This window comes from Mustela erminea, chromosome 6 (genome assembly GCF_009829155.1).
Source record: "Mustela erminea isolate mMusErm1 chromosome 6, mMusErm1.Pri, whole genome shotgun sequence".
In the NCBI taxonomy this organism is placed as follows: Eukaryota; Metazoa; Chordata; class Mammalia; order Carnivora; family Mustelidae; genus Mustela; species Mustela erminea.
In genome coordinates, this window is record NC_045619.1 from 73,029,026 (window position 1) to 73,055,401 (window position 26,376).

The 26,376-nt window shown below is 43.8% G+C and overlaps 1 protein-coding gene across 1 annotated transcript in view; it reads left to right on the plus strand.

Moving 5' to 3' along the window:
• The window catches only part of LOC116593527, a 44,551-nt gene extending 19,114 nt beyond the window's left edge, over nucleotides 1-25,437 (plus strand). Inside the window, exons 2-4 of the mRNA XM_032347828.1 lie at nucleotides 11,566-11,642; nucleotides 12,177-13,341; nucleotides 25,409-25,437. Coding sequence (XP_032203719.1) covers nucleotides 11,566-11,642; nucleotides 12,177-13,341; nucleotides 25,409-25,437 — 1,271 coding nt within the window. The remainder of the gene's footprint in view (nucleotides 1-11,565; nucleotides 11,643-12,176; nucleotides 13,342-25,408) is intronic.
• The last annotated feature ends 939 nt before the right edge of the window (nucleotides 25,438-26,376 follow it).

Genomic DNA, 26,376 nt, shown 5'->3' on the forward strand with positions numbered 1-26,376 from the left:
GTGTCTCAGTGGGTTAAGCATCTGCTTTTGGCTCATAATCCCAGGGTCCTAGGATAGAGCCCAGCATCAGGCTCCCTGCTCAAAGGAGAGTCTGCTTCTTCTTCTCTTAACTGCCCCTCACCCCCACCCAGTTCCTGCTGTCTATCCCTCTCTCCCTTGCTTGCTCTCTCTCTCTCAAATAAATAACACCTTTAAAAAATGGTTACACAAATAATTATACAACTTAAATTAATATACTTCTCTTTTTAAGATTTTGTTTTTAAACAATCTCTATACCCAATGTGGGGCTCAGAACTATAGCCCTGAAATCAAGAGTCACATGGTCTACCAACTGAGCCAGCCTGGTGCCCCTTAATATACTATTTAACTTTCTTGCTTTTCTAAGCTGGAAATAAGCAGTCTGTAATTCTACTCAGAAAATAAGTCAAAGAAAAGTATACTCCAAAGAAAAAGCAGTAAGAGTGGAAGAAAAGAAGCATTGAAGAAGGACAATGACAGACCAAAGAAGAATGAGAAATGAAGAACCAAATAGAAAAGAACCAGACAGAGGCAAAGGTAAATCCCACATACATATACCTAAACACAGACTGTGGAGACAAAAAACCCAAATACAAGGAAATCTGTAAGTGTAGATTGTAGCGTCATATACCTAAGTCCTGTTTATCTTTCATGGTTTTTTTTTTTTTAAGGTTTTATTTATTTACTTATTTATTTATTTGACAGACAGAGATCACAAGTAGGCAGAGAGGCAGGCAGAGAGAGAGGAGGAAGCAGGCCCCATGCTGAGCAGGGAGCCCAATGCCAGGACCCGGGAATCATGACCTGAGGTGAAGGCAGAGGCTTTAACCCACTGAGCCACCCAGACGACCCCTGTTTACCTTTCAATAGCTGATATTCTGATATTTAACTTTTCCTTTATTCAAATAAGTAATTATCAGACATCTTCTATGTACCTATCACTGTATTGGGAGCACTGTATTAGGGTATAATAGCAAATAAAACTACAATCCCAATCTTTTTTTAAAGACTTTATTTGTTTATTTGACAGAGAGAGATCACAAGTATGCAGAGATGCAGGCAGAGAGAGAGGGAAGCAGGCTCCCTGCTGAGCAGAAAGCCTGACGTGGGACTCAATCCCAGGACCCTGAGATCATGACCTGAGGCAAAGGCAGAGCCTTAACTCACTGAGCCACCCAAGCACCCAATGATCCCAATCTTAAAGAAGCTGAAATTTGGCAGGAGACACAGACAGCGTTTTTTGTTTTGTTTTGTTTTGTTTTGTTTTAATTTAAATCACATCATTCTCACTACCCCCTCCAACCCACCACACACACACAAGATGGCAATGTGAGGTGATGGGTATGTTAATTAGCTTGATCATTATATTTATTTAATAATGCATATATATCAAAGCATGATATTGTACACTTTATACAATTTGTATTTGTTAGGTATACCTCAATAAAGCTAGAAAAAATAAATCACATTGTAGTTTATGGGAAAATAAAAAATCCTCTGTGAATTCCATTTTCAATTTTAGACTCTTCTGGGGGCACCTGGCTAGCTCAGTTGGAAGAGCATGCAACTTTTGATTTTGGGGTTGTGAGTTTGAGCCCCATGTTGGGTATATAGATTTTAGTTAAAAAAATAAACTCTTCTTCTGAAGCCTCTTTTTTTTTTTTTTAATATTTAATACAAAGTTCTCAATACAGTTTTCTAGACATTTAAATACAAAAACCCTTTTCATGGGGAAAAATAGCTTATTTGCTAAACATAATGAAGTTTGCTTATAGGTAAAAGCAGTAGAGGAAAGCAGACAACATTTTTGAGAAATTGTCCATGAACAGTATCTCTTTCTTCCTAATTTAAAAAAAATAGAGAAAGCACAAAGAATAGTATAACAAATACCTGTTGGGGAAATATAATTAAAAACAAAATCTCCCAACCCAATAAACCTCTCCACTGAGGTAGAAGAGAAAGAGAATCATTTTATTTGCTAAGCATTAAACTAGAATGTGATATTCATCACAGGCAATCTGCTAACAGATTACAGAGCAATAAATCTCACTGTTTTATTTTTTTTTTTTTTTTTTTTAAAGATTTTATTTATTTATTTGACAGAGAACACAAGTAGGCAGAGAGGCAGGCAGAGAGAGAGGAGGAAGCAGGCTCCCTGCTGAGCAGAGAGCCCGATGCGGGACTCGATCCCAGGACCCTGAGATCATGACCTGAGCCGAAGGCAGCGGCTTAACCCACTGAGCCACCCAGGCGCCCTAAATCTCACTGTTTTAAATAGCCAGGTAGATACAACCTATTACATACATATCTTCAAAGTAAACAATAAAACTAGTCCTCAAGAAGGAGGCCTTGAGAACATTTGTCACTTACAGTTCATCCTAAATTCGCCTGGAAATTTGTGTAGCCATGAGTGCTGGTTGACTGTATAATGAAAGAAAAACCAACTTCTCATATCTTTACAAGAGCATGTAGTTTTGCAATTTGGAGCAAGGTACCCACCAAAATTAGGCACCTCCTCTTCTGCAGGACCTGGGAAATAGAAGTGCTATCTCTCTTCACATTTACATTTCAAGGAGATGTGCTCCAGCTCCTTGAGCTAAACATTCCTGGGCTATAAAACTGGCAAAAAGCCTTTAAAAATATTTGCATACATCTCAAACATACAAGTTTTCTAAAGATAATACCCTAAGGGAGGAGAAATTCTCTTCCTTCATTTTTTTTAAGAGATTTTATTTATTTGAGAGAGACAGCCACAGGAGTGAGGGGGAGGAATAGAGGGAGAGGGAGAGGCAGGCTCCCCACTGAGCTGGGAGCCCGACATGGGGTTTGATCCCAGGACCCTGGGATCAAGACCTGGCCAAATGACTGAGCCACCCAGGTGCCCTCTTCCTTCATTTTTTTTTTTTAAGATTTTATTTATTTATTGACAGAGCAAGACACAGCGAGAGAGGGAATATAAGCAGGGGGAGTGGGAGAGGGAGAAGCAGGCTTCCCACGGAGCAGGGAGCCCCATATGGGGCTCGATCCCAGGATGCCAGGATCATGACCTAAGCCAAAGGCAGACAGTTAACAACTGAGCCACCCAGGTCCCCTCTTCCTTCATTTTTAACAGGGAGAATTAAGCCTCTTATTTTTTATTTTTATTTGCCCTTACACACCCAAATACTGCCACATACAATTAAGAAGTATTAACATTTAGTTATGTTTGCTTCAAAAAAAATTTTTTTTGCATCTTTAATATTTTTTCAATTCCGAGGAGTTCTCAAACCATTTAGCAAAAGGAGAGACTATCTAGTCTATGTGTCCCTTTTCTCCCAAATCCTTCCTTTCAGTGTTCATTCAACAGCAGAGCATTAAAAAACAAGTTAATGGTAACTGATACTTGTGTGAGGGCCCAGGGCATCCTGCCCCAAAATATGACACTTTGGCATATTGATTATGCTATGTTAAAGTTACTTAAGGAAGAGTCAGTGCAAGAACAACACTCTGACCCCTCTTTCTCTCTAGAAAGCAAGAAATAAATCTCCCATGTGAAAGATATCCTTCCTGCACCAGGAAATAAAGAGACATTCTTAGCACCAGAGTTAGGGAATTGAGAGCTGAGAATATTTTATAAATAAGCATTGTTACTTTTACTAAATACTCCAGCCCAAATCCTATTTCAAATTCTTATTAATTGGAGCTCCCAAATATGTTTTTTTTCATCTCGTCAAGTGTTCCGTATTTATGTTTCTTTGTCTAAAAAGCATAAAACTGCCTACTTTGGTCATTTCTTTTCAGTTTTAATTCAAATTCTAGTTAGTTAACATACAGTGTAATGTTAGTTTCAGTTGTACAATATTGTGATTCAACATTTCCATACAACCTTCAGTGCCCATCACAAGTGCACTTCTTAATCCCCATACCTATTTTTAAAATTATTTTTATTAATGTATAATGTATTATTTGCCCCAGGGGTACACGTGCTTCAAAATTTTTTAACAAAAAGAAAGATATGGAAGTTAAAATTCATTTGTACATTTCCCACCCTCAGTCTCTCTTGAAGCTATCCCTATTCTATATTTGGTGTGCTTCCTTCCAGTTGTGGTAGCAGTGTGATTTTACAATTTACTCTCTGCTCTGTTCCAGTTTTTTTTTAGCTTCTCCATATATGTGAGATCACGAAGTGTTTTTCCTTCTGTGTCTAGCGTCTTTCACTTAGCACACTGCTTCCAGGTTCATCACAGTGTTACAAATGGCAGTATTCCTCATTATTAAGGCTGAATAATATTCCACTGTACATACACACCACACATTCTTTACTCATTCATCCATTGACAGATACTTGGGTTTTTTACATGTCTTGGCTATTGTGACTAATGCTGCAATGAACATGGGTGTATTGGTATATCTTTAAGGTACTGATTTTATTTCCTTTGGATATCTATCCAGAAGTTGGATTGCTGGATCATATGGTAGGTAGTTCTATTTCAGTTTTGTGGGGGGAAATGGGGAGATGTTAATCAAAGGGTACAAAGTTGCTATGTAGAATGATTAAGTCTAGAGATCTAATACAATGACTATATTTAATATTTATTGAATACTAGAAAGCTGCTAAGAGAGGAGATTTCAGGTGCTCTCATGACATGCAAAAATGATAACTATAGGATATGGTATTTTAATTAGCTTGACTGTAATGGTGCTTTTATTACATATATGAATGTCCAGTCATCTTGTATACCTTAAATATATACAATGTTTATTTTTAAAAGAAAAAAGTGTCTGTCTTTTGTAACAAAAAATATGGAATATAAACAGTATCACTTCCCTATTGCCCAGCCTGGATTCAAAAGAACAATAGATGAAGTGCCTGACAAAGAGGAGCTCTCCCTGGATCTAGTATGACTGTGCTTTGCATATACGCTCTGCCCAAATTTTTGTTCTGAGCTGGTAAAGAAGGATGACTCTCCTTCAGTGACCTAAACAAAGAAATGTGGTCAACTGTCTGATTAAGGTGCAACTAAGTGCTAAGTCACGTGAGAATTGGTTATGCTCTGAAAACTGGGCCTATGTCAGGTCCGTGCTGATTGCTAGCCTACCTCCCCTGCTCCCTTCCCCCAAGCCTCTGGGCTTCAGAATCTGGAAAGTCCCTATCCTTGGGCACAGAGTGCGTGTACAGCAGCAATAAACAGCAATAGGAAGAATATGAGCAACAGGTGCTGGAGACTTGTCAATTAGCAACAGGGTGTTACTTCCATATAAGGATATCATGACATGGCTCCCCAGGTTAGAAGGATGCCAAAGGAAAAAGCCAAAATGACCAGGTGCCTCAACTTCTACCTATGGTGTAATCATGTTCAGTGGAATGCATACTCTCCGCTTCCTGATTCGGATATCTTTTAATGCAACAATTGTTCCAGTGTAGTCCAGACACCCTGGAGATGCCCAAAATCCTTTCAGGGATTCTACAAGGTCAAAACTTCTCAAAATAATACTAAGCCATCATTTGAGTAGTTTTCACTTTCATTCTCTCATAAATGTAAAATGGAGTTTTCCAGAGACTACATGGCATGTGGTGTCCTAACAGATTGAATCTATAGCAGATATGAGAATCCAGCTGTCTTCTAATTGGCTAGATATCAAAGGGATTTGCAAAAATGTAAAACAATGCCTCTCTTCTTGGAGAAAATTGTTTTGAGGGGGTTTTTTTTAACATATTATTCATGATTATTACTGATATTTTAAAAATGGATTAATTTTTAAGTGCTTAGTTTTATTTTGCAATGCAGTAAATATTGATATATTAAACTATAGATGATCCTTGAACAACATGGGTTTGAACTGCATGGGTACACTTATAGTCTGACTTTCTCTAGTATAGTACTGTAAATGGATTTTTTTTTACTTGCTTTTCTCTAGCTTACTTTATTATGAGAATACAGTGTGTAATACATATAACATACAACATGTATATTAATCAACTGTACATGTCAACAGTAGGCTTTTAAGCAGATGAATGGCTAAAGATGTGGTGTGTGTGTGTGTGTGTGTATATATATATATATATATATATATATATATATATATATATATATAATGCAGCCATCAAAAGAAACAAAATCTTGCCATTTGTGATGACATGGATGGAACTAGAGGGTATTATGCTTAGTGAAATAAGTCATCCAGAGAAAGACAACTATCATATGATCTCCCTGATATGAGGAAGTGGAGATGCAACATGGGGGGCTTGGAGGTAGGAAAAGAATAAATGAAACAAGATGGGATCAGGGGATCGGGAGGGAGACAAAGCATAAGAGACTCTTAATATCACAAAACAAACTGAGGGTTGCTGTGGGGAGTCGGGGAGGGAGAGGGTGGTGGGGTTATGGACATTGGGGAGGGTATATGCTATGGTGCGTGCTGTGAAATGTGTAAACCTGGCGATTCACAGACTTGTACCCCTGGGGATAAAAATACCTTATATGTTTATAAAAAAAAATTTAAAAATTAATTTTAAAAATGTAACAAGAAAAAAAAACAGTAGGCTTTTAGAAGTTGAGTTTTTGGGGAGTCAAAAGTTATAAGCGTGCCTTTTGCAATGATGTGGATGGAGCCAGAGTGTATTATGCTAAGCAAAATAAGTCAGAGAAAGACAAATACCATATAATTTCACTCATATGTGGAATTTAAGAAACAAAACAGATGAACATGTGGGAAGGGGGAAAAAAGAGAGAGAGAGGGAAGCAAACTATAAGAGACTCATAATGACAGAGAACAAACTGTGGGTCGATGGAGGGAGGTGGGTGGGGGATGGGTGAAATGGGTGATGGGTATTAAGGAGGGCACTTGCTATGATGAGCACTGGGTGTTATATGGAAGTGATGAATCACTAAATTCTACTCCGGAAACCAGTATTACACTCTATGTTAACTAACTGGAATTTAAATAAAATTTTGAAAAAGAAAAGTTAGATGCAAATTTTTGACTAGGGCAAGGGTTGGCATCCCTAACCCCACTGCTGTGAGCAATTGTAGCTTAATCCTGCTAGGAAACTCTGGGGTCAGTGTGGAAAACGTGCCTGCCATCATTCCACCGGAGAGGTGAAGGCACTGGGGTATTTATACCAGCTGCCTTCAGTCATTGGCTATGGCCTGATTGGGGGAATGTTTAAATTCAAGCCACTGGAGAAAACCCTCAGAGTTAGAAGTCAGCCAAGCATACTGCAGCGTCAGGAGCCTTGTTGGGCCCCAAGAGGCTAAGATGGCGCCGGGTGGCCTTCTCTTCCAGATCGGGAACCCACATGGCCGACCACAAAGGCGCCAAAGTGGCGGTTTCGGTTTCCCATCAGTTTCGTTTCCCGCGAGTCTCCACCCCTGCAGGGCGTGTCTCTCCCAACTCCCGCCGACACGGCATATCCCCAGTGGCCCCCACTTTGCTGACCTCACTTCCCTTCCCTCACCCCATATAAGCCGCTGCCCTGCTCAATAAAGCGAGATCCTGCTTCGACAGACCTCCCGAGCCCGGTGTCTTCTGTGGGTGCGTTCCGGGTTCGCAACACTCACCATCCCGCTCAGCCCCAAGGAGAGGCCTCCGGCTGGCCCGGGCGCCTCCTCCCCTCGGCGGGGAGCCCAACAACTGGTGCCCCATGTGAGGAACCTCGCTCTTCTCGCTGACGGGCCAATCGGTCTACGGGTGAGTGTACCCCCATAAGCTATGGGGCAGTCCTTTTCTAAAAATGACCCTTCCTTAGAATCCCTAAGCTTCCTTCTGAAGAGCCACGGTCTTTCCCTCACCGACTCCCAGGCTCTCAAAACATGGGAAACCCTTATTAAAGCCGCCCCTTGGCTGCCTGAAAGTAATCTCTTTGACTGGGACACCTGGGACCGTATCGAACAATTAGTTCGCAAAGCCCATGTCAACCCTCCTGAAGCAGCTGCCCCAAATGAATCCCACCAGCCCTCAAAGGAGCCCGCCTCCACCGTCTCAAACACCACTGGAGACCCCCCCTGTTAATCCCTCGCTAGATCCCTTTGATGCAGCTCCTTGGCCCCCGGATCTCCAACCCAAATCTCGGGCTGAAGGCCCTCCTACGCGCCCCCCTTCTACTAACCCCTTCCTCCAACCATCAGCGCCCACTCCTCCGCCTCCTTATTGCCCCCCCCCTCCGGAGCATAGGACAATGTTTTAGCCGAGGCATAGTCACGTAGGCAGGGGTCCGCATAGTCACGTAGGCAGGATGCTTCTCTGCTGAGTAATAAGGTCCAACTCCCCCTCCTCACTCCCCCTTCCCGCCTTTTTCTTCGCGCGCGGCGCGGGTCCTCCAAAGCCAATCCACTAACACCAAGTAAATTGTCAGCCAATCAGCTCCGCCCCACCCAAAACTTGTTTGTACCTGTCTATAAAAATCCTGCACCACCCCAGCCTGGGGTGCTCAGCTAGCAGGAGCTGCTGACCACCCGCAGGCGCCTGCGATACAATAAAGATCATCGGACTCCTGCCCAAGGACCCAACCGACTCCCACCGGGAGGTAAGCTGGCCAGCACTTGTGTTTCGACCTGTCTATAAAAATCCTGCACCACCCCAGCCTGGGGTGCTCAGCTAGCAGGAGCTGCTGACCACCCGCAGGCGCCTACGATACAATAAAGATCATCGGACCCAACCGACTCCCACCGGGAGGTAAGCTGGCCAGCACTTGTGTTTCGATATCGATGTTCCTGTTCCCCTGTTCATCTGTCTCGTCTGTCAGTTATCAGTGCTCTGTTTTCTGTTTCGTACAACAACGTTGTTGCTTCGTATTTTGGGCAGCTTGAGAAGGAGTTGACGAACTCGGACTTCTCCCCTGCCACCCTGGGGGACGCCCCAGGGATTAGAGGGGCCCGCTTTTTCGGGGCCCCATTCGTTTGTGGGCCACAGGGGAAACTCGCGGTTCCCCTTGGCCGTTTGAATTTGTATTTTCGGTTCTGTACCGAAATCGCGCAGCGTCTTTCTTTGCCGGCTCGTTAATTGTTTTGTGTGTCTTTCTCATTGCCCTTTGTGTTTCCCTTGATTATGCAAATAAGCCTTCTTCTAGTGCTTTCTTCTAGTAAACCCAGGTTGCTGGGCCATCCCTAACAAAGGGGACTCTTGCTGTATTTCTCTCTGTTTCTCCTAATAGATGTGGGGGCTTCTCCCTCACTCACTTCCCGTGTTAATGGCTATAACTGGAGCCAACTGGGGTTGGTCTAACTCGGGACAGAGACTATAGGGAATATTCCCAAGCAGCTGCCGAAACTCTCTTTGTTTCGGGGAAGTTTCCCTGTGTTCTCTGGCCTGACTTGGACTGCCTAACCCCTCCCCCCTGGCTGATGGAGCATGGTGTCTGCTCCTCTGTTGGGCCTTATGAGCTCTAAAACCGGGAATCTTTTCTCTGCCTCCTGGCAGCACTTTGTTTACGTTAACCCAGGAGGCAACCGTCCAGCTCCTTGGTACCCATGGGAACCTGGGGACCTTAAGGAGCTCAAAAAGGCAGTATTAGAGGACAGGCCCAATGCCCCATGGACAGAAACCATCCTCCGAGGTCTGGCCCATGCCCCATGTACAGCAGCTGACTGGCGGTCGCTAGCTAGGGCCGTTCTTCCAGGGGCCTTATATATAAAGTGGACAGCCCTATACAAGGAGGAATGCCAACAAATTGCAGAGAGAAATGCTCGAGCCAATCCCGCCATCCCTCTCTTATTGGGGCTCGGCATCACTGCCGGGGTAGCCACTGGGTCGGCCGGTTTGGGCACCTCTCTCCATTTTTATAGGACCTAGAGAAGCGCCGCCACGCCCTGATGACCTCCCCCTTCTGGACAAGCTTTAATGGCTTACTTCCCTTTCTCCTCCCCCTCCTGGGGCCCATCCTAACCCTACTTTTCCTGCTGACCTTTGGCCCCTGTATTATCAATAAGATTGCCCAATTCGTCCAAAAAAGAGTGGAGGCCATTCAACTCATGAACGTCCATGTTCAATACCAGAGACTGGCCACCCGTGACGATGAGTCCTACGAGGGGCCCCATCAATAGTCTCACGACCTATGGCGGATGGGATTCCTTGCAGGAACAACCCACGCCAGGTCAGGGACCAAACCCCTATACAGGCATGATATTCAATGACGGGTAAGACCGGCGGGGGACGCAGAGCAACCTAAGACAGGGGGTACACCAAAGCAGTGTGATTCCCCAATGACGGGTAAGCCTGAAGGCCCGCCGCCGGCGACCTAAGACAGAAGTCATGCATACAAAAACAAAAGGGGAAGATGTTGGGCCCCAAGAGGCTAAGATGGCGCCGGGTGGCCTTCTCTTCCGGATCGGGAACCCACATGGCTGACCACAAAGGCGCCAAAGTGGCGGTTTCAGTTTCCCATCAGTTTCGTTTCCCGCGAGTCTCCACCCCCTGCAGGGCGTGTCTCTCCCAACTCCCGCCGACACGGCACATCCCCAGTGGCCCCCACTTTGCTGACCTCACTTCCCTTCCCTCACCCCATATAAGCCGCTGCCCTGCTCAATAAAGCGAGATCCTGCTTCGACAGACCTCCCGAGCCCGGTGTCTTCTGCGGGTGCGTTCCGGGTTCGCGACACTCACCATCCCGCTCAGCCCCAAGGAGAGGCCTCCGGCTGGCCCGGGCGCCTCCTCCCCTCGGCGGGGAGCCCAACAGAGCCTGGGTGGGGGCACTAACAGCAGCAGCTACAAACCCAGCGCAAAACTTTTCATCATAAACACTTTATTATTTCGTGTATTTTGAAAGATTTTGGTAATCAGTGTTGAGTCTTATTATTGGAGAAGGTCTGGGTAGAAGAAAACTTGAGGTGATCCAGATGGCAGCTTAGACCTACCTGATTGGGTGATATTAAAGAAGGACCACCTGAATGAGAACAAGCGAAGGCTATTTATTCAGAGCTTGCTATAGCAAGGGAGTCCGCCACTATCACTTACATTTTAACAGAGACTTAGAGCAGGCAGAAGAGTAGGAAGGCTTGATAGTAGAAATCAAGAAAATCAGAAATCAAGAAATCAGAAAAATGGAAGTCTTCAGGTATGTTCAACTGAAGGTTGTGAAAGACCCCTCTCCCCTTGCTGAAGTCTTGATTAAGTAACCTATTGTCCCCACAGCCGGCCTCTCCCCTTGCTGAAGGCTTGATTAAGTAACCTATTGTCCCCATAGCTGGATGGCAACACATACCAGGATGTCTATGGTCAACCGGCCTGTCAAAAGGGAAGACAAATGAGGAACAGAGTGTACCTGGGACTTTCCAGAGTGCTGAGGCAAGGCCCGCCAGAACAAACGGCTGTGTCCTTGCCTTGAACCCAACGCCTGACTATGCTTGATTTAAATTAACCAATCAGATCCCTGTAACCATGCATCTGCTTCTGTAAGCTTGCTTCCCGCCACCCCAACCCTGCCCTATATAATCTGCTGGCCAACTTAGCCCGGCACACTCAGTCCACAGGAGGCTGATGGGTCCGCAGGCGCCTGTGTAAACAATAAATCACCTCTTGCGACTTGCATCCAGTGGAGACGTGGTGTCTGGTTCTTGGGTGCGGAGTGAGGGTCTTTCATTTGGAGGTTCCACCGAGATCTATTGGACTCCCACCCAAGAAAGACTCCAACCGATCCCCACCAGGAGGTAAGCTGGCCAGCATCTGTGTCCCTGTCTCTCTGTTTGTCTGTTTTTATGTTTTAAACAACGTTGTTGCTCTGTATTTTGGGCAGCTTGAGAAGGAGTTGACGAACTCAGACTTCTCCCCTGCCACCCCGGGAGACGCCTCGGGGGATCTAAAAAGGTCCATTATCTTGGGCCATCTGTAAGTCACGGAGGAACCTCTATGTTCCTCCTGACTGTCCGAATCCGTACTTTCGGTTTTGAACCGAAGCCGCGCAGCGATATCTGTTTTTGTCTCCTATGTCTAAATTGTCCTATTAATGTCTTAAGTGTCTATGATTAATTTTTCTTTCTTTTCAAGGCTACAAAATGGGGCAGACCATTACCACCCTCTTGAGTCTCACATTAGGTCACTGGAGAGACGTTCAGATCTGAGCTAACAATCTGTCAGTGGAGATCAAAAGAAGAAAATGGCAGACCCTATGTACCTCTGAATGGCCCATCTTTAATGTTGGATGGCCCAGAGATGGGACCTTTAACATCACTGTTATCTTACAGGTCAAGGAGCGAATCTTCAGTCAAGGACCCCAGGGCCATCCGGACCAAGTCCCTTACATAGCAGTCTGGGAAAGTCTAATTGATGACCCCCCTCCCTGGGTCTCTCCTTTCGCTCATCCAAAGCCTAAGCCCCTTCCAGACTCTATCCCTTCCCCAATACCTTCCGCTCCCCCTGTTCCCCTATGTCCTGCCAATCCTCCCAAACCCCCTATTTCTTCCAACTTATATCCTGTAATAGGTGATTCTGCCTCTTCCCGGCGTCCTAAGCCAAAGAGGATTCTTCCTCCTCATGACTCCCCCTTAATAGACCTCTTAACCGAGGACCCCCCCCCCCACCAGTCTCCCCCTCCACCAGCGCAAACACCGAATTCCTCAGAATCTGAGGAAGAACCGGATAACCTGCCTGAGGAACGCCGCCCCTCACCATCCCCAATGGCGGAAAGACTTAGGAGTCGCAAGGAACCAGCACAGGAGGGGTCGTCCAAGCTTCTTCCCCTGCGCCAAGGTGGGGGGCCAGGCAATCAACTTCAATACTGGCCCTTCTCAGCCTCAGACTTATATAACTGGAAGTCCCATAACCCTTCCTTCTCACAGGACCCCATAGCTTTGACCGCTTTAATCGAGTCCATTCTAATCACGCATCAACCCACTTGGGATGATTGCCAGCAGCTCTTGCAGACTCTTCTCACTACAGAGGAGAGACAAAAAGTTTTTCTGGAAGCCGGAAAAAATGTTCTGGGAGACGATGGAAGACCTACCCAACTCCCGAACGTGATTGATGCCGCCTTTCCCTTGACCCGTCCTGACTGGGATTTCAACGCAGCTGAAGGTAGGACCCACCGAAATCTTTATCGCCAGTTACTCATAGCAGGCCTCCATAATGCGGGGCGCCACCCTACCAATTTGGCTCAGGTAAGACAGGTCACTCAGGGCTCAGAAGAATCTCCAACCGCTTTCCTAGAAAGACTTAAGGAGGCTTATCGTAGATATACTCCCTTCGATCCTCACAGTCATGAACAGAGAGAAAATGTGTCCATGGCATTCATTTGGCAGTCAGCGCCAGACATTAGAAATAAGTTACAGCGACTGGAGAATTTACAAGATTTCTCGTTGCAAGATTTGTTAAAGGAGGCAGAAAAAATTTATAATAAGAGAGAAACTCAGGAAGAAAGGCTAAGAAAGGAGGCTGAAGAAAAGGAAGACAAACGGGAGCGTAAGTGAAATAAGGAACTTAGCAAAATCTTGGCCGCTGTAGTGCAAGGCAATCAAGGGTCAGAAACAGGAAAGCCAGGCAGGGAAGGAGACAAGGGAAAGCCTCGGGTGGATCGAGACCAGTGTGCCTATTGCAAAGAAAGAGGACACTGGGTCAAAGACTGCCCAAAAAGACCCCGTAACCCCAAGGAAAATATCAGACAGGTCACAAGATTAATGGCCCTGGATACGGACTAGGGATGTCAAGGCCAGGAGCCCCCCCCCCCCGAGCCCAGGATAACCCTAACTGTCGGGGGGCAACCAGTCACCTTTTTGGTAGATACCGGGGCACAACATTCTGTCTTAACCAAAACCCCAGGACCATTGAGTGACCGGACGGCATGGGCTCAAGGGGCCACCGGAGGGAAACAATACCGTTGGACCACGGAAAGGAAAGTACATTTGGCCTCAGGTAAAGTTTCTCATTCGTTCCTCCATGTGCCTGACTGCCCCTACCCACTCCTGGGGAGAGATCTATTGACTAAACTAAAAGCCCAGATCCATTTTGCACCAAGGGGACCCACAGTGACCGGCCCCAACGGGACTCCTTTGCATATACTTACTTTACAATTAGAAGAAGAATATAGACTGCATGAAAAAGCCCCCCAACCTAAGGGGGACATAAAATCCTGGCTCTCATCCTACCCAAATGCCTGGGCGGAAACAGGAGGAATGGGATTAGCTATCCAGCAGCCCCCCATTCACATACAATTGAAGGCAACAGCCATCCCTGTCAATGTTAAACAATATCCTATGTCTAACGAGGCTTATCAAGGCATTAGACCGCACATACAGCGGCTATTAGACCAGGGCATTTTGGCCCCATGTCGGTCTCCCTGGAATACTCCTCTACTATCTGTCAAGAAACCTGGTACAAATGACTACCGGCTGGTCCAGGACCTAAGAGAGGTCAATAAATGAGTAGAAGACATCCACCCTACCGTGCCTAACCCTTATAACCTACTTAGCACCTTGCCTCCGACCCACTCCTGGTATACCGTCCTAGATCTAAAAGACGCTTTCTTCTGTTTGAGATTAAGTCCCCAGAGTCAACCCATTTTTGCATTCGAGTGGAAGGACCCAGAATTGGGAATCTCAGGTCAGTTAACCTGGACAAGGCTGCCACAAGGATTTAAGAACAGCCCCACGTTATTCGATGAGGCCCTTCACCAGGACCTGGCCGATTTCCGGGTAAGGCATCCCTCCCTGATCTTACTCTAATATGTCGATGACATCTTACTGGCAGCAACAAATGAGGAGGACTGTCAAACAGGTACTGGGGACCTCCTACGAACCCTTGGCCAAATGGGATATAGGGCATCCTCAAAGAAGGCCCAGATTTGCCAGACTAAGGTCACCTACCTGGGTTATGAATTGCATAATGGCCAGCGATGGTTAACGGCCGCAAGGAAAGAGACTATATCCAGCATTCCAACGCCCCAAACCCACAGGCAATTGCGGGAATTCCTAGGGACGGCGGGCTTCTGTAGACTATGGATCCCTGGGTTTGCAGAAATAGCGGCTCCCCTGTACCCCTTGACCAAGCAGGATGCCCCTTTCGTCTGGACCAAACAACAACAGCAGGCATTCGATCATATTAAACAAGCGCTCCTCAAGTCCCCAGCGTTAGGCCTGCCGGACATAACTAAACCCTTTGACCTGTTTGTCGATGAAAAGCAAGGGTTTGCTAAAGGGGTTCTAACTCAAAGACTAGGGCCTTGGAGACGCCCTATCGCCTACCTCTCTAAGAAGTTAGACCCCGTGGCAGCAGGATGGCCACCATGCCTAAAAATGATAGCAGCCATAGCAGTCCTAATCAAGGATGCAACCAAATTGACTTTGGGACAGCCTTTAACAATCCTGGCTCCACACACAGTGGAATCTTTAATTCGCCAACCCCCAGACCGCTGGCTATCTAATGCTCGCCTTACTCACTATCAGTCCCCCCTCCTGGACACAGACAGAATCCAGTTCGGACCTGTGGTGACTCTCAACCCCGCAACTCTCCTACCCACCCCTGGGGAGGCCCCCTTGCATGATTGCCACCAGATCCTTGCGGAAACGCATGGGACACGACCTGACCTAACTGACCAGCCCATGAAGGATGCGGACCTGACCTGGTACACGGATGGCAGTAACTACCTGCAGGATGGAGAATGACGGGCAGGAGCCGCCATCACGACCGACTCTCAAATTGTGTGGGCAAGTGCACTACCAGGAGGCACTTCAGCACAACGGGCCGAGCTAATCGCCTTAACCCAGGCCCTCCAACTGGCAGAAGGTAAGAGACTTAATGTTTACACAGATAGCAGATACGCCATTGCCACCGCCCATATTCATGGGGAAATTTATCGGAGGAGGGGGCTACTGACCTCCGACGGAAAAGAAGTTAAAAATAAAACTGAAATATTGGCCCTACTAAAGGCCTTATTTCTTCCCAAAAAGCTGAGCATAATGCACTGCCCAGGCCATCAAAAAGGAAATAGCCCAGAGGCCAAAGGAAATCACTTGGCTGACGAAGCAGCCCAAGGGGCAGCTTTAGGGCCTCAACTATTGACTGTTGTTACCATCCTCACTGGGACAGAGGAAACCAATGACGCCCCCGTTTGGAATTATGAAGAAACCGATTTAGACATCATGCAGAGGTTGGGGGCCAATTACAACCCGGCCCTAAACCGATGGGAATATCAAGGGAAAGCCATAATGCCCATTAAAATGGCAAAGGAACTAATAAATCACCTCCATCGGCTGACTCATCTAAGTGCAAACAAAACAAAATGAAATCTTTAATGGATAGGGCCAATTTAGAAAACTATTTCCCCAAATGAAACTTCCTCCTTCGACAAGTGGCCGCAAATTTCACAGCGTGTGCCCAAGTCAATGCTGGAAAAACTAGTATCGGACCAGGAGTCCGAGTACACAGTCACCGCCCTGGCACACATTGGGAAATTGACTTTACCAAGATCAAACCTGGCATGTATGGATATAAATATCTCTTAGTTTTTCTAGACACATTTTCAGGATGGGCAGAGGCCTTCCCCACCAAGAAGGAGACTGCCAACATAGTTGCTAAGAAGTTACTGGAGGAGATTTTCCCAAGGTATGGAATGCCTGAGGTACTGGGGTCAGACAATGGGCCTGCCTTTGTCTCCCAGGTAAGTCAGTCGGTGGCCAAGCTTTTGGGGATCGATTGGAAATTACATTGTGCTTACAGACCCCAAAGTTCAGGACAAGTAGAGAGAATGAATAGAATCATCAAGGAGGCTCTATCTAAATTACTGCTTGAAACTGGCTCTAAAGATTGGGTCCAGCTCCTACCTTTAGCACACTATAGGGCCAGAAACACTCCTGGCCCTCACGGTCTGACACCCTTCGAAATATACTTCTACTAATTCTTTCAATCGGCCCTTGTATCTTAAATAAACTCGTACAGTTCATAAAAGATCGCTTGTCAGTAATCCAGACAATGGTGCTGACACAGCAATATCAACTGATTAAACAGACCGGCTCTCAAATTGACTTACTTCATGAACAAAGCGAATGGATATAAGATTCTATCCATGATAAAGAAAAAGGGGGGAATGAAAGACCCCTCTCCCCTTGCTGAAGGCTTGATTAAGTAACCTATTGTTCCCATAGCCGGATGGCAACACATACCAGGATGTCTATGGTCAACTGGCCTGTCAAAAGGGAAGACAAATGAGGAACAGAGTGTACCTGGGACTTTCCAGAGTGCTGAGGCAAGGCCCGCCAGAACAAACGGCTGTGTCCTTGCCTTGAACCCAACGCCTGACTATGCTTGATTTAAATTAACCAATCAGATCCCTGTAACCATGCATCTGCTTCTGTAAGCTTGCTTCCCGCCACCCCAACCCTGCCCTATATAATCTGCTGGCCAACTTAGCCCGGCACACTCAGTCCACAGGAGGCTGATGGGTCCGCAGGCGCCTGTGTAAACAATAAATCACCTCTTGCGACTTGCATCCAGTGGAGACATGGTGTCTGGTTCTTGGGTGCGGAGTGAGGGTCTTTCAGTTGTTGGCAGGGGAAGCTGATAGGCTAACTGGAAATGGAACATCCTATGTGTTGGTTAGGGGAGCATATTTGGCTGACTCTGGTTGGTCCCTCGTTGGTGTAATGCCCAAGTTTTCGTGTCCGAGAGACCACCAAGGAGCCAACACCAATCCAATCACATGAGGGTTTATTCGACAAGCTTAAACTTGGGCCCAAGTATACTTGACACAGTGGAATAGGGACTTGGACCCCGACCTTAGTTAAGGCAGGGGTATTTATGTGTCATTACAAGAGGCTTGGGGATGGGGGGAAGAGGGGAAATTTCAGACTTTCTGCAGTAAGCTGATTAGCTATTGCCGGGGTGTTGCAGGGTTGGGTATAGCAGTTTTTCCTGGAACTGAAGTAGGGTAAAGTTCAGCCCCTGGTCACAGGGGCCTGAGATGGCTGCTGAAGCTAAGATGGCTGTACTTGTGCTAGCACTAAACTTGAGGTGGGATGGCCTTAATTTTCTCAGCCTCCACAGTTGGAAGCCAGGGCAAACATTAGGGAAGCTGGCAGTTTTAACCAAAGCCTGGACATTGGGGCATATGGTTGGTCTTTTGATTTATCTTTATTTCCACAGACCAAATTATTTTTACTTGTACCCCATGCTCCCATCTTATCTTTTCTCTGTGCCAGGCACAGTAAACTTCTCACTTTCCCCAAATAAACACACCAGCCTTTGCCATGAGGGAGCTGCCTGCCTTTGCTCATATTATTTGTCTCCTTGTTAGAAGGTGGAAGAGGGATAGTAAAGTATCCTCCAGACTGAGAAAGCATTTTAAGATGGAAAAATGAAGCAAGGAAGTCCACTCTGTCTACAGAGTTTTATTCAAGGTATCTTACTGACAGGAGTTGGGGAGTGTGGGGTGAGGTGAGGGGTTTGGGATTGGGTGGGCAACAATCCAGGTGCTACATAGCTATTCTCTGCCAAGTCTGGACCTTAATTGACAGCATTTATATAGCAAGAAGATCACTGTGGTGCGGTCAAAAGGTAGTTATCTCAAGTGGCACCATCTGGGTACCAGTCATCTCTACTAGTTATCTAAAGTGGTGTCTTCTGTGCACCACTTTAGGAAGAATCAGAACAAGTCTTCCTGCATTCCAGTCAGGGCACACGTTAACCTCCCTGGGACCTGGAACACATAGCTCCAAGAGAGGTCCTTGTGAGGGCATGAACAAGATGGAGAGCCAAAGATGGAATCAGTGTTGTCGGCACTTCTATGCTCCTCTATCTAGAAAATCCTTTCACTGCTTCTCCAGTTAATGGAACAGATCCTACTCATTCTACTCCTAATCCCAGCTCAAATATCACCCCATCTGTGAAGCATTTCCTAACACTTACAGTGAAAATCATTTGATCCCCGCTTCTGAGATTTTTACTATACTTTACTCATGCTGTTAGCATAACCTTCCAACCCTTATTATAGCCATAGATTTTCAGGCAGTGGCTGCATCGTCTGAGAAAGTGGGAACTCCTTTAGGGTAGAGTGCATCAGTTTATCTCTTTATGTGATTTGTCGCATTTAGAAAATGTTCATTAAATGTTTGTGAAATGGGGACGCCTGGGTGGCTCAGTTGGTTAAGCACCCACCTTCGGCTCAGGTCATGATCCCAGCATCCTGGGATCAAGTCCCACGTGGGGCTCCTTGCTCAGCAGGGAGCCTGCTTCTCTCTCTGTCTCTGCCTGCCACTCTGTCTGCCTGCATTCACTCTCTCTCTCTCTCTGACAAATAAATAAATAAAATCTAAAAAAAAAAAAAAATGTTTGTGAAATGAAGTAGAATTAAATTCCTACTCCAAATCTCATTTTGGCTATATTCCTTAAAACCAAGGTAAAGGGAAGGGGGTGATTGTTTGTTCTCTAATTTTACTAGCTGAAGTTACTCTGAGCCTTGAAATATGTGTTTTATTTAATTTTTAATCTATCTCACTGAAAATATAAAACTCAACAAATCTGTTACTGCCTTCTCACTCTTTCAAGGTCCTTTTTATGTGAAAAAGAATTCATTTGGTTGTGTGGAGGCCAAGAAAAACAAGGCTGTATGTACAGCCCAAGCCTTGACATAAGTACAGCCATCTTGGCCCCAGCAGCCATCTTAGGTCTCCAGGACCGGTAAATGACCCCTGGTTCCAGGAAGACTGACCAGAGCAAAAACAATGATAAATCAGGAATAGGATAGCTCCAGGATGACTGACTGGAGCAAAAACAATGATCAATCAGGAATAAGATGGCTTATCATTGTAATAACTCACATCAGGAATAACATGGCTTGACGTTATAATAGATCATGTCAGAAAGAAAAAGGAAAAAACAGGAACAACATGGTTTGACATTGTAATAGATCATGTCAGAAAGAAAAAGGAAAAAACAGAAACATAGGGCTAGTAGTCGTGGCCCAATCACCTATTGACACCCCTGCTCTGCCTTTAAAAACTCTGACTATAATCTGGTTTGGGGTCCAAGTCCCTACTCTGTTGTGTCAGGTATTCTTGGGCCCAAGCTTAAGCTTGCTGAATAAACCCTCGTGTGTTTACATTGGTGTTGGCTCCTTGGTGGTCTCTCGGACATGAAAACTTGGGCATAACAGTTGGTGTATGTTTTCTCCCCTTCTGTAGGTTACCTTTTCATTTTGTTGATTATGTCCTTTGCTGGGCAAAACCTTTTGATGTAGTTTGATGTAGTCTCACTTGTTTATTTTTGCTTTTGTTGCCTGTGCTTTTGGTGTCAAATCCAAAAAATCATTGCAAGGAGCTCTTCCTCTACATTTTTTTCTAGGAGCTTTATAGTTTTGGGTCTTATGTTTAAGTTTTTAACATATTTTGAGTAGATTTTCATGTATGGTAGATGTGGATACAAGTTTTCTCAACATCATTTATCAAAGAGGCTACCCTTTCCCCATTGGGTATTATTTGTGCCTTTGTTGAAAGTTAGTTCACTGTGTATTTGTGAATAGGTTTATTTCTGAGCTCTCTGGTCTGTTCCATTAGTCTGTATGTCTGTTTTTATGCCAGTACATGCCGGTTTTGGTTATTATAGCTTTGTAATATAGTTTAAAGTCAGGAAGTGTAATGTCACAAAAAACTTTGTTTTTCTTGCACAAGATTGCTTTGGCCATTCTGGGTCTTTTGTGGCTTCATATGAATTTTAGGATTATTTTTTCTATTTTGGTGATAATGGCATTGGAATTTTGGTAGGGATTGCATTGAATCTATAAATCACCTTGGGTAAAATGAGTATCTGACAAGAAGTTAACTTCCAAAATGTATAGGGAACTCATGTAAATCAATAGCAAGAAACCAAATACCTAAATTTTAAAATGAGCAAAAAACCTAAATGGACATTTTTCTAAAGAACACCTACAAATGACCAACAGGCACATGAAAAAATGCTCAACATCACTAATCATCAAGGAATGTAAATCAAAACCACACTGTGTTATAATCTCACACTTGTTAAGAGGGCTATTATCAAAATGTCAGCAGGGGAGTCTGGCTGGCTCAATCAGTAGAGCCTCTGACTCTTAATCTCAGGGTCATGAATTTGAGCCCCACGCTGGGTGTAGAGATTACTTCAGAAATATATGTATATATTATGTTGTACACCTTAAATATATACAATTTTATTTGTCAAGCATATCTCAAAAAAGAGGTAAGCAAAGAGTAAAATATAATTAAAACCATCATTGAGGAGCGCCTGGGTGGCTCAGTGGGTTAAAGCCTCTGCCTTCAGCTGAGGTCATGATTCCAGGGTCCTGGGATTGAGCCCCACATCGGGCTCTCTGCTCAGAGCCTGCTTCCTCCCACCCCCACCCCCTACCTGCCTCTCTGCCTACTTGTTATCTCTATATCAAATAAATAAATAAAATTTTAAAAAAAAAACCATTGTTGAGACAACCCAATATAGTAAACATAAATTCCCACCTCCCAACACACACAAAGAATACTGAAAATCAGCTACCTTCCTTTTCATGACTAAGTTATTATAAGAAGAAATTATTAGATATGCCAAAGGGAGAGGTAAATATTTTGAGAATCACCTAGTGATAATACAAAGGATGGAGGTAGAAACACAACACTCTGGTTATTTGGTCCATCATCAAACCAGTATTGTTTAAATATGTGTTCAACATGTGTTTGAAGGAATTGTATTACTTGAAGAGCCCAAACCCTCAGTCAAACAGATGGCTCAATAAAGCCACGGCAAATTTTTTGCTCCTTAGAGACTAGTTGGGGTCATTTGAGTATGAAACTTGGGGGACCTTATCACCCTGCCACCTCAAGCAGTTCAGAGAAGATGACATCTAACCCAACAGGATATCCTTTTTTTTTTTTAATTTTATTTATTTATTTGACAGACAGAGATCACAACTAGGCAGAAAGGCAGGCAGAGAGAGAGGAGGAAGCAGGCTCCCTGCTGAGCAGAGAGCCCGATGCAGGGCTCGATCCCAGGACCCTGAGATCATGACCTGAGCCGAAGGCAGGGGTTTAACCCACTGAGCCACCCAGGCACCCCCCAACAGGATATCCTTAAGAGATGTGATAAATTAATTGTCCTCCATGTTCTCTTCCATAGGTCCCTAGAAGTTTGCATTGGAAAGGTACAGTTCACCCTTCCCCCATTCTAAAAAACATATTTAGGAATGCCTGAGTGGCTCAGTCAGTTGGGCATCTGCTTCAGCTCAGGTCATGACCCCAGGGTCCTAGGATCGAGCCCCACTTCCGGCTCCTAACTCAGCAGGGAACCTGCTTCTCCCTCACCCTCTGCCTCCCACTCCCCCTGCTTGTACTCTCTGTCCCCCAGCCCCAACTAATAAGTAAATAAATCTTTAAAAAGAACCCACATATTTAAGCAAAGTTGTTATGAATGGGTTTATCCAAAAAAGCTGGGGATGTGTTTGGTTGACTTGCACTTTGCACTTCCATCTTCTGCTGTATTCTCAATTAGCAGTGTATGAGGGACATGTGCTGCAGGTGCGGCTCTCATTTTCAGTGGGAGGGACAATCTCTCTTGCTGTTTCCAGAACTCACCAGACATTCCCTTTCTTACCTCTCTCTTCAAGGACTGTAGGCAGAGGCAGAGTGCTTACTGTTAAATGAAGTGTGCTCCCACCGAGGTGACAATGAACTCAGGTCCAGTGATGGTGGGAGAAGGATTGGATGCTGCTGCTGCTCTATCTGCTGGTTGTGCTAGGGTCCATGCTTCCATCGAAGATGCACATGGAGCCTCCAGGACACTTAATTATAGTATTAATTATACTATACTATAATATACTATATATTATACTATACTTCACATAAGTTGTATGTGAAATAAGTGGAGAAAATAGACCAAGCAGTCCTGCCACACTGTGGGCAGAGAATAGTCTGGTTACACTTGCCTTAGGGGTTTTATTGTATATTATATAAATATATATTGGTAACTATATATGTACTATAAATACATATATAGTGTGAATCTATAACTATTTATATTCTGCACATTAATTTCCCCCATTATCTCTTTCAGTTAGAATAAGCCTTTGAAATTTCTTATAGAATGAAAGATTAAGTCCAAATTTTGGTTCCTCAATAAAGTTAATGATGAATGTGTAAATTGCACGGGATATTTATGAACACTTACCATGGCCAGTGTAGGCTATAGTGACATCACTGACTAAGTGAAAAGTAGAAGACCCAAATTTGCTGAAGAAAAAAATTAGCATCTACTTCATATATTAGGACTTTTTTTTTTAAAGAATACTATGCCTAGAGGCACCTGGGTGGCTCAGTCAGTTAAGTGTCTGCCTTCGGCTCAGGCCATAATCCCAGGGTCTTGGGATGGAGACTTCTGTTAGGCTCCCAGCTCAGTGGGGAGCCTGCTTCTCCCTCTGCCACCTGCTCATGCTCACTCGCTCGCTCGCTCTCTCAGATAAATAAATAAAATCTAAAAAAAAAAAAACAAAAAACCACTGTGCCTGAAGATGGCTATGTAATGCATGCAGATGCAGAGGCTGTGAAGCATACTTCTCATTTAGAGCAAATGATGGCTTTTCTAGAGTACTTCTGCATACTCTCAAGTCTAAGTTTTATTTTCAATTATTTTTTTTAATTAACATATAATGTATTATTTGCTTCAGGGGTACAGGTCTGTGATTTAGTCTTACGTAACACCCTGTGGTCACCACAACACATACCCTCCCCGGTGTCTATAACCCATCCCCCTACCCCTCTCCCTTCCAGCAACCCTCCGTTTGTTTCCTAAGATTAGGGGTCTCTTGTGGTTCATTTCCCGCTCTGGTTTTATCTTATTTCATTTTTTCCTCTCTTCCTCTATGATCCTCTGCCTTGTTTCTTAAATTCCACACATCAGTGAGATCATATGATAATTGTCTTTCTCTGATTGACTTATTTTGTTCATAATACCCTCTAGTTCCATCCACGTCATTGCAAATGATAAAAAATTCATTTTTATGGCTGCATAATATTCTGATATGTAGATAGATAGATCATATATCTAGATATATGATCTATATAGATATCTAGATATCAAGATATCTAGATAGATGTGAGATATATAGAGCTATATAGAGATATAGAGATATATATCTCACATCCTCTTTAGCCATTCATCTGTTGATGGACATCTGGACTCTTTCCATAGTTTGGCTATTGTGGACTCAAGTCTAAGTTTTCTTGTGCACACGTGAAGAGTAAAATACCTGTTAATGTATTGGCTTTCTAACTGTGCCTCCAGCTTGATAATGTTTGTTTTATATTGGTGTCATCAAATAAGTTAATTACAATAATAGTTTGATTTTTTTCATCCAATTCAAGTTAAGTTTTTAGAAGCTCATTCTGTCAAAAAGTTTAACTTCATTGTGAAGACCATTGTAGTTTTAGTTAAAAAGTTCAATACTGACATAAAAGATTTGGTTTTCAACTGATAACAGGCCGGCTCAGTAAGAGAAACATATGACTTTTGATCTTGGGGTCATGGGTTCGAGCCCCATGTTGGATGTAGGGTTTACTTAAATATAAAATAAACTTAAAAGAAATGTAAATTTTGAAGGAGTACAGCTTTATGGAAAAACAATGTTCTTATTAAATTAAGAAACCCATGGATCCAGGAATATTCTTGAAATTGAGATGCATGCATAAGTCAAAATTGTTTTAAAAAGTGCAATAATTGGGGCACCTGGATAGCTTAGTCGGTTAAGCATCTGCCTTTGGCTCAGGTCATGATCCCAGGGTCCTGAGATTGAGCCCTGCATCGGACTGCTTGCTCAGTGGGGAGCCTGCTTCTCCCTCTCCCTCTGTCTCCTGCTTTCTCTGCTTATGCTCTCTCACTCTGTGTCAAATAAATAAATAAATTTTTAAAATAAATAAATAATAACAAATTAAAAGTGCAATAATCTACCAATGTAAATTAAAACTGTAATTATAAAAATTTATAATTTTTTATATGCACAGATGAAAGTACCAAATTTTGGTGAAGCTAATTTGAATTTAAATAAGAATTATTATTAACTAAATTCTTAAAATATCTGAGCCTTGGGGTACCAGGGTGTCTCAGTCTGCTAAGCATCTGACTCAATTTTGGCTCAGGTCATGATATTGGGGTCATGAGATCTAGTCCTGCATAGGGCTTCAGCAGGGAGTCTGCTTCTCTCCGGCTCTCTCTCCTTCTCCCTCTACCCCTCTCCCCACTCGCACTCTCTCTCTCTAAAATAAGTAAATAAATCTTTATGTAATATCTAAGCCTCAGTGGGTGGCTCAGTTGGTTAAGCGACTGCCTTCATCTCAGGTCATGATGCTGGAGTCCAGGATCAAGTCCCATATCAGGCTCCCTGCTCAGCAGGGAGTCTGCTTCTTCCTCTGGCCCTCCCCACTTCATGCTCTCTCTCTTTCTCACTCCCTCTCAAATAAATAGATAAAAATCTTTAAAAAAGAAAAAGAAGAACTACTTTCTAAGTAAACCTGTGTCCTACAGTGGCATTGAACCTTTTGGTTAGGGAGTCCTGTTTGAATGCATTGCATATAAAATGAAATAGAAAACTTTAATCAAGGAATTTAAGAGTGCTCCCAAATATTCAGCTACCAAAGGTTTTAACAACTTGTAATTATTAAATACAAAATTTACAAGTGCTTATTCCCTCTCACTTTCTCTCTCTCTCAAAACAAACAAACAAACAAAAAGTTTACTCAAGTCCTCTCCTCATTTTTTAATCAGATTGTTTGTTTCTTTGGTGTTGAGTTGTATGAGCTCTTTATATATATTGGGTATTAACCCAGGTATGTCATTTGTAAATATCTTCCTTCATTCAGTAGATTGACTGTTTTGTTGATGGCTTCCTTCACTGTGTAAAACCTTTTTTTTTTTTTTTTTCCCGTGTAGTCCCAATTGTATATTTTTGCTTTTGTTGCCCTGCCTGGGGAGATACACCCAAAAACATGTTGCTAATAAGACTGATATCTAGGACCAAAGTCTAAAAGATTACTACCTATATTTTCTTTCAAAAATTTTATGGTTTCATGTCTTACATTTTAGGTCTTTAACCCATGTTGAGTTTATTTTTATATGTGGTGTGAGAGAGTAGTCGAGTTTCATTCCTTTGCAGGTAGCTACCCAGTTTTCCCCGTACCATTTATTACTGTCTTTTCACCATAGTATATTCTTGCTTTCTATATGATAGAATAATTGACCACATAAGCATGGGTTTATTTCTCTATTCTATTCAATTGATCTATATAAATATTTTTGTGCCAAAACCATACTGTTTTAATTCCTGTAGCTTTGTAGTACAGTTTGAAATCTGGAGTATAATACCTCCAGCTTTATTCCTTTTTCTCAACATCACTTCGACTATTTGGGGTCTTTTGTGGTTCCATATAGATTCTAATAGTATTTTAGTTT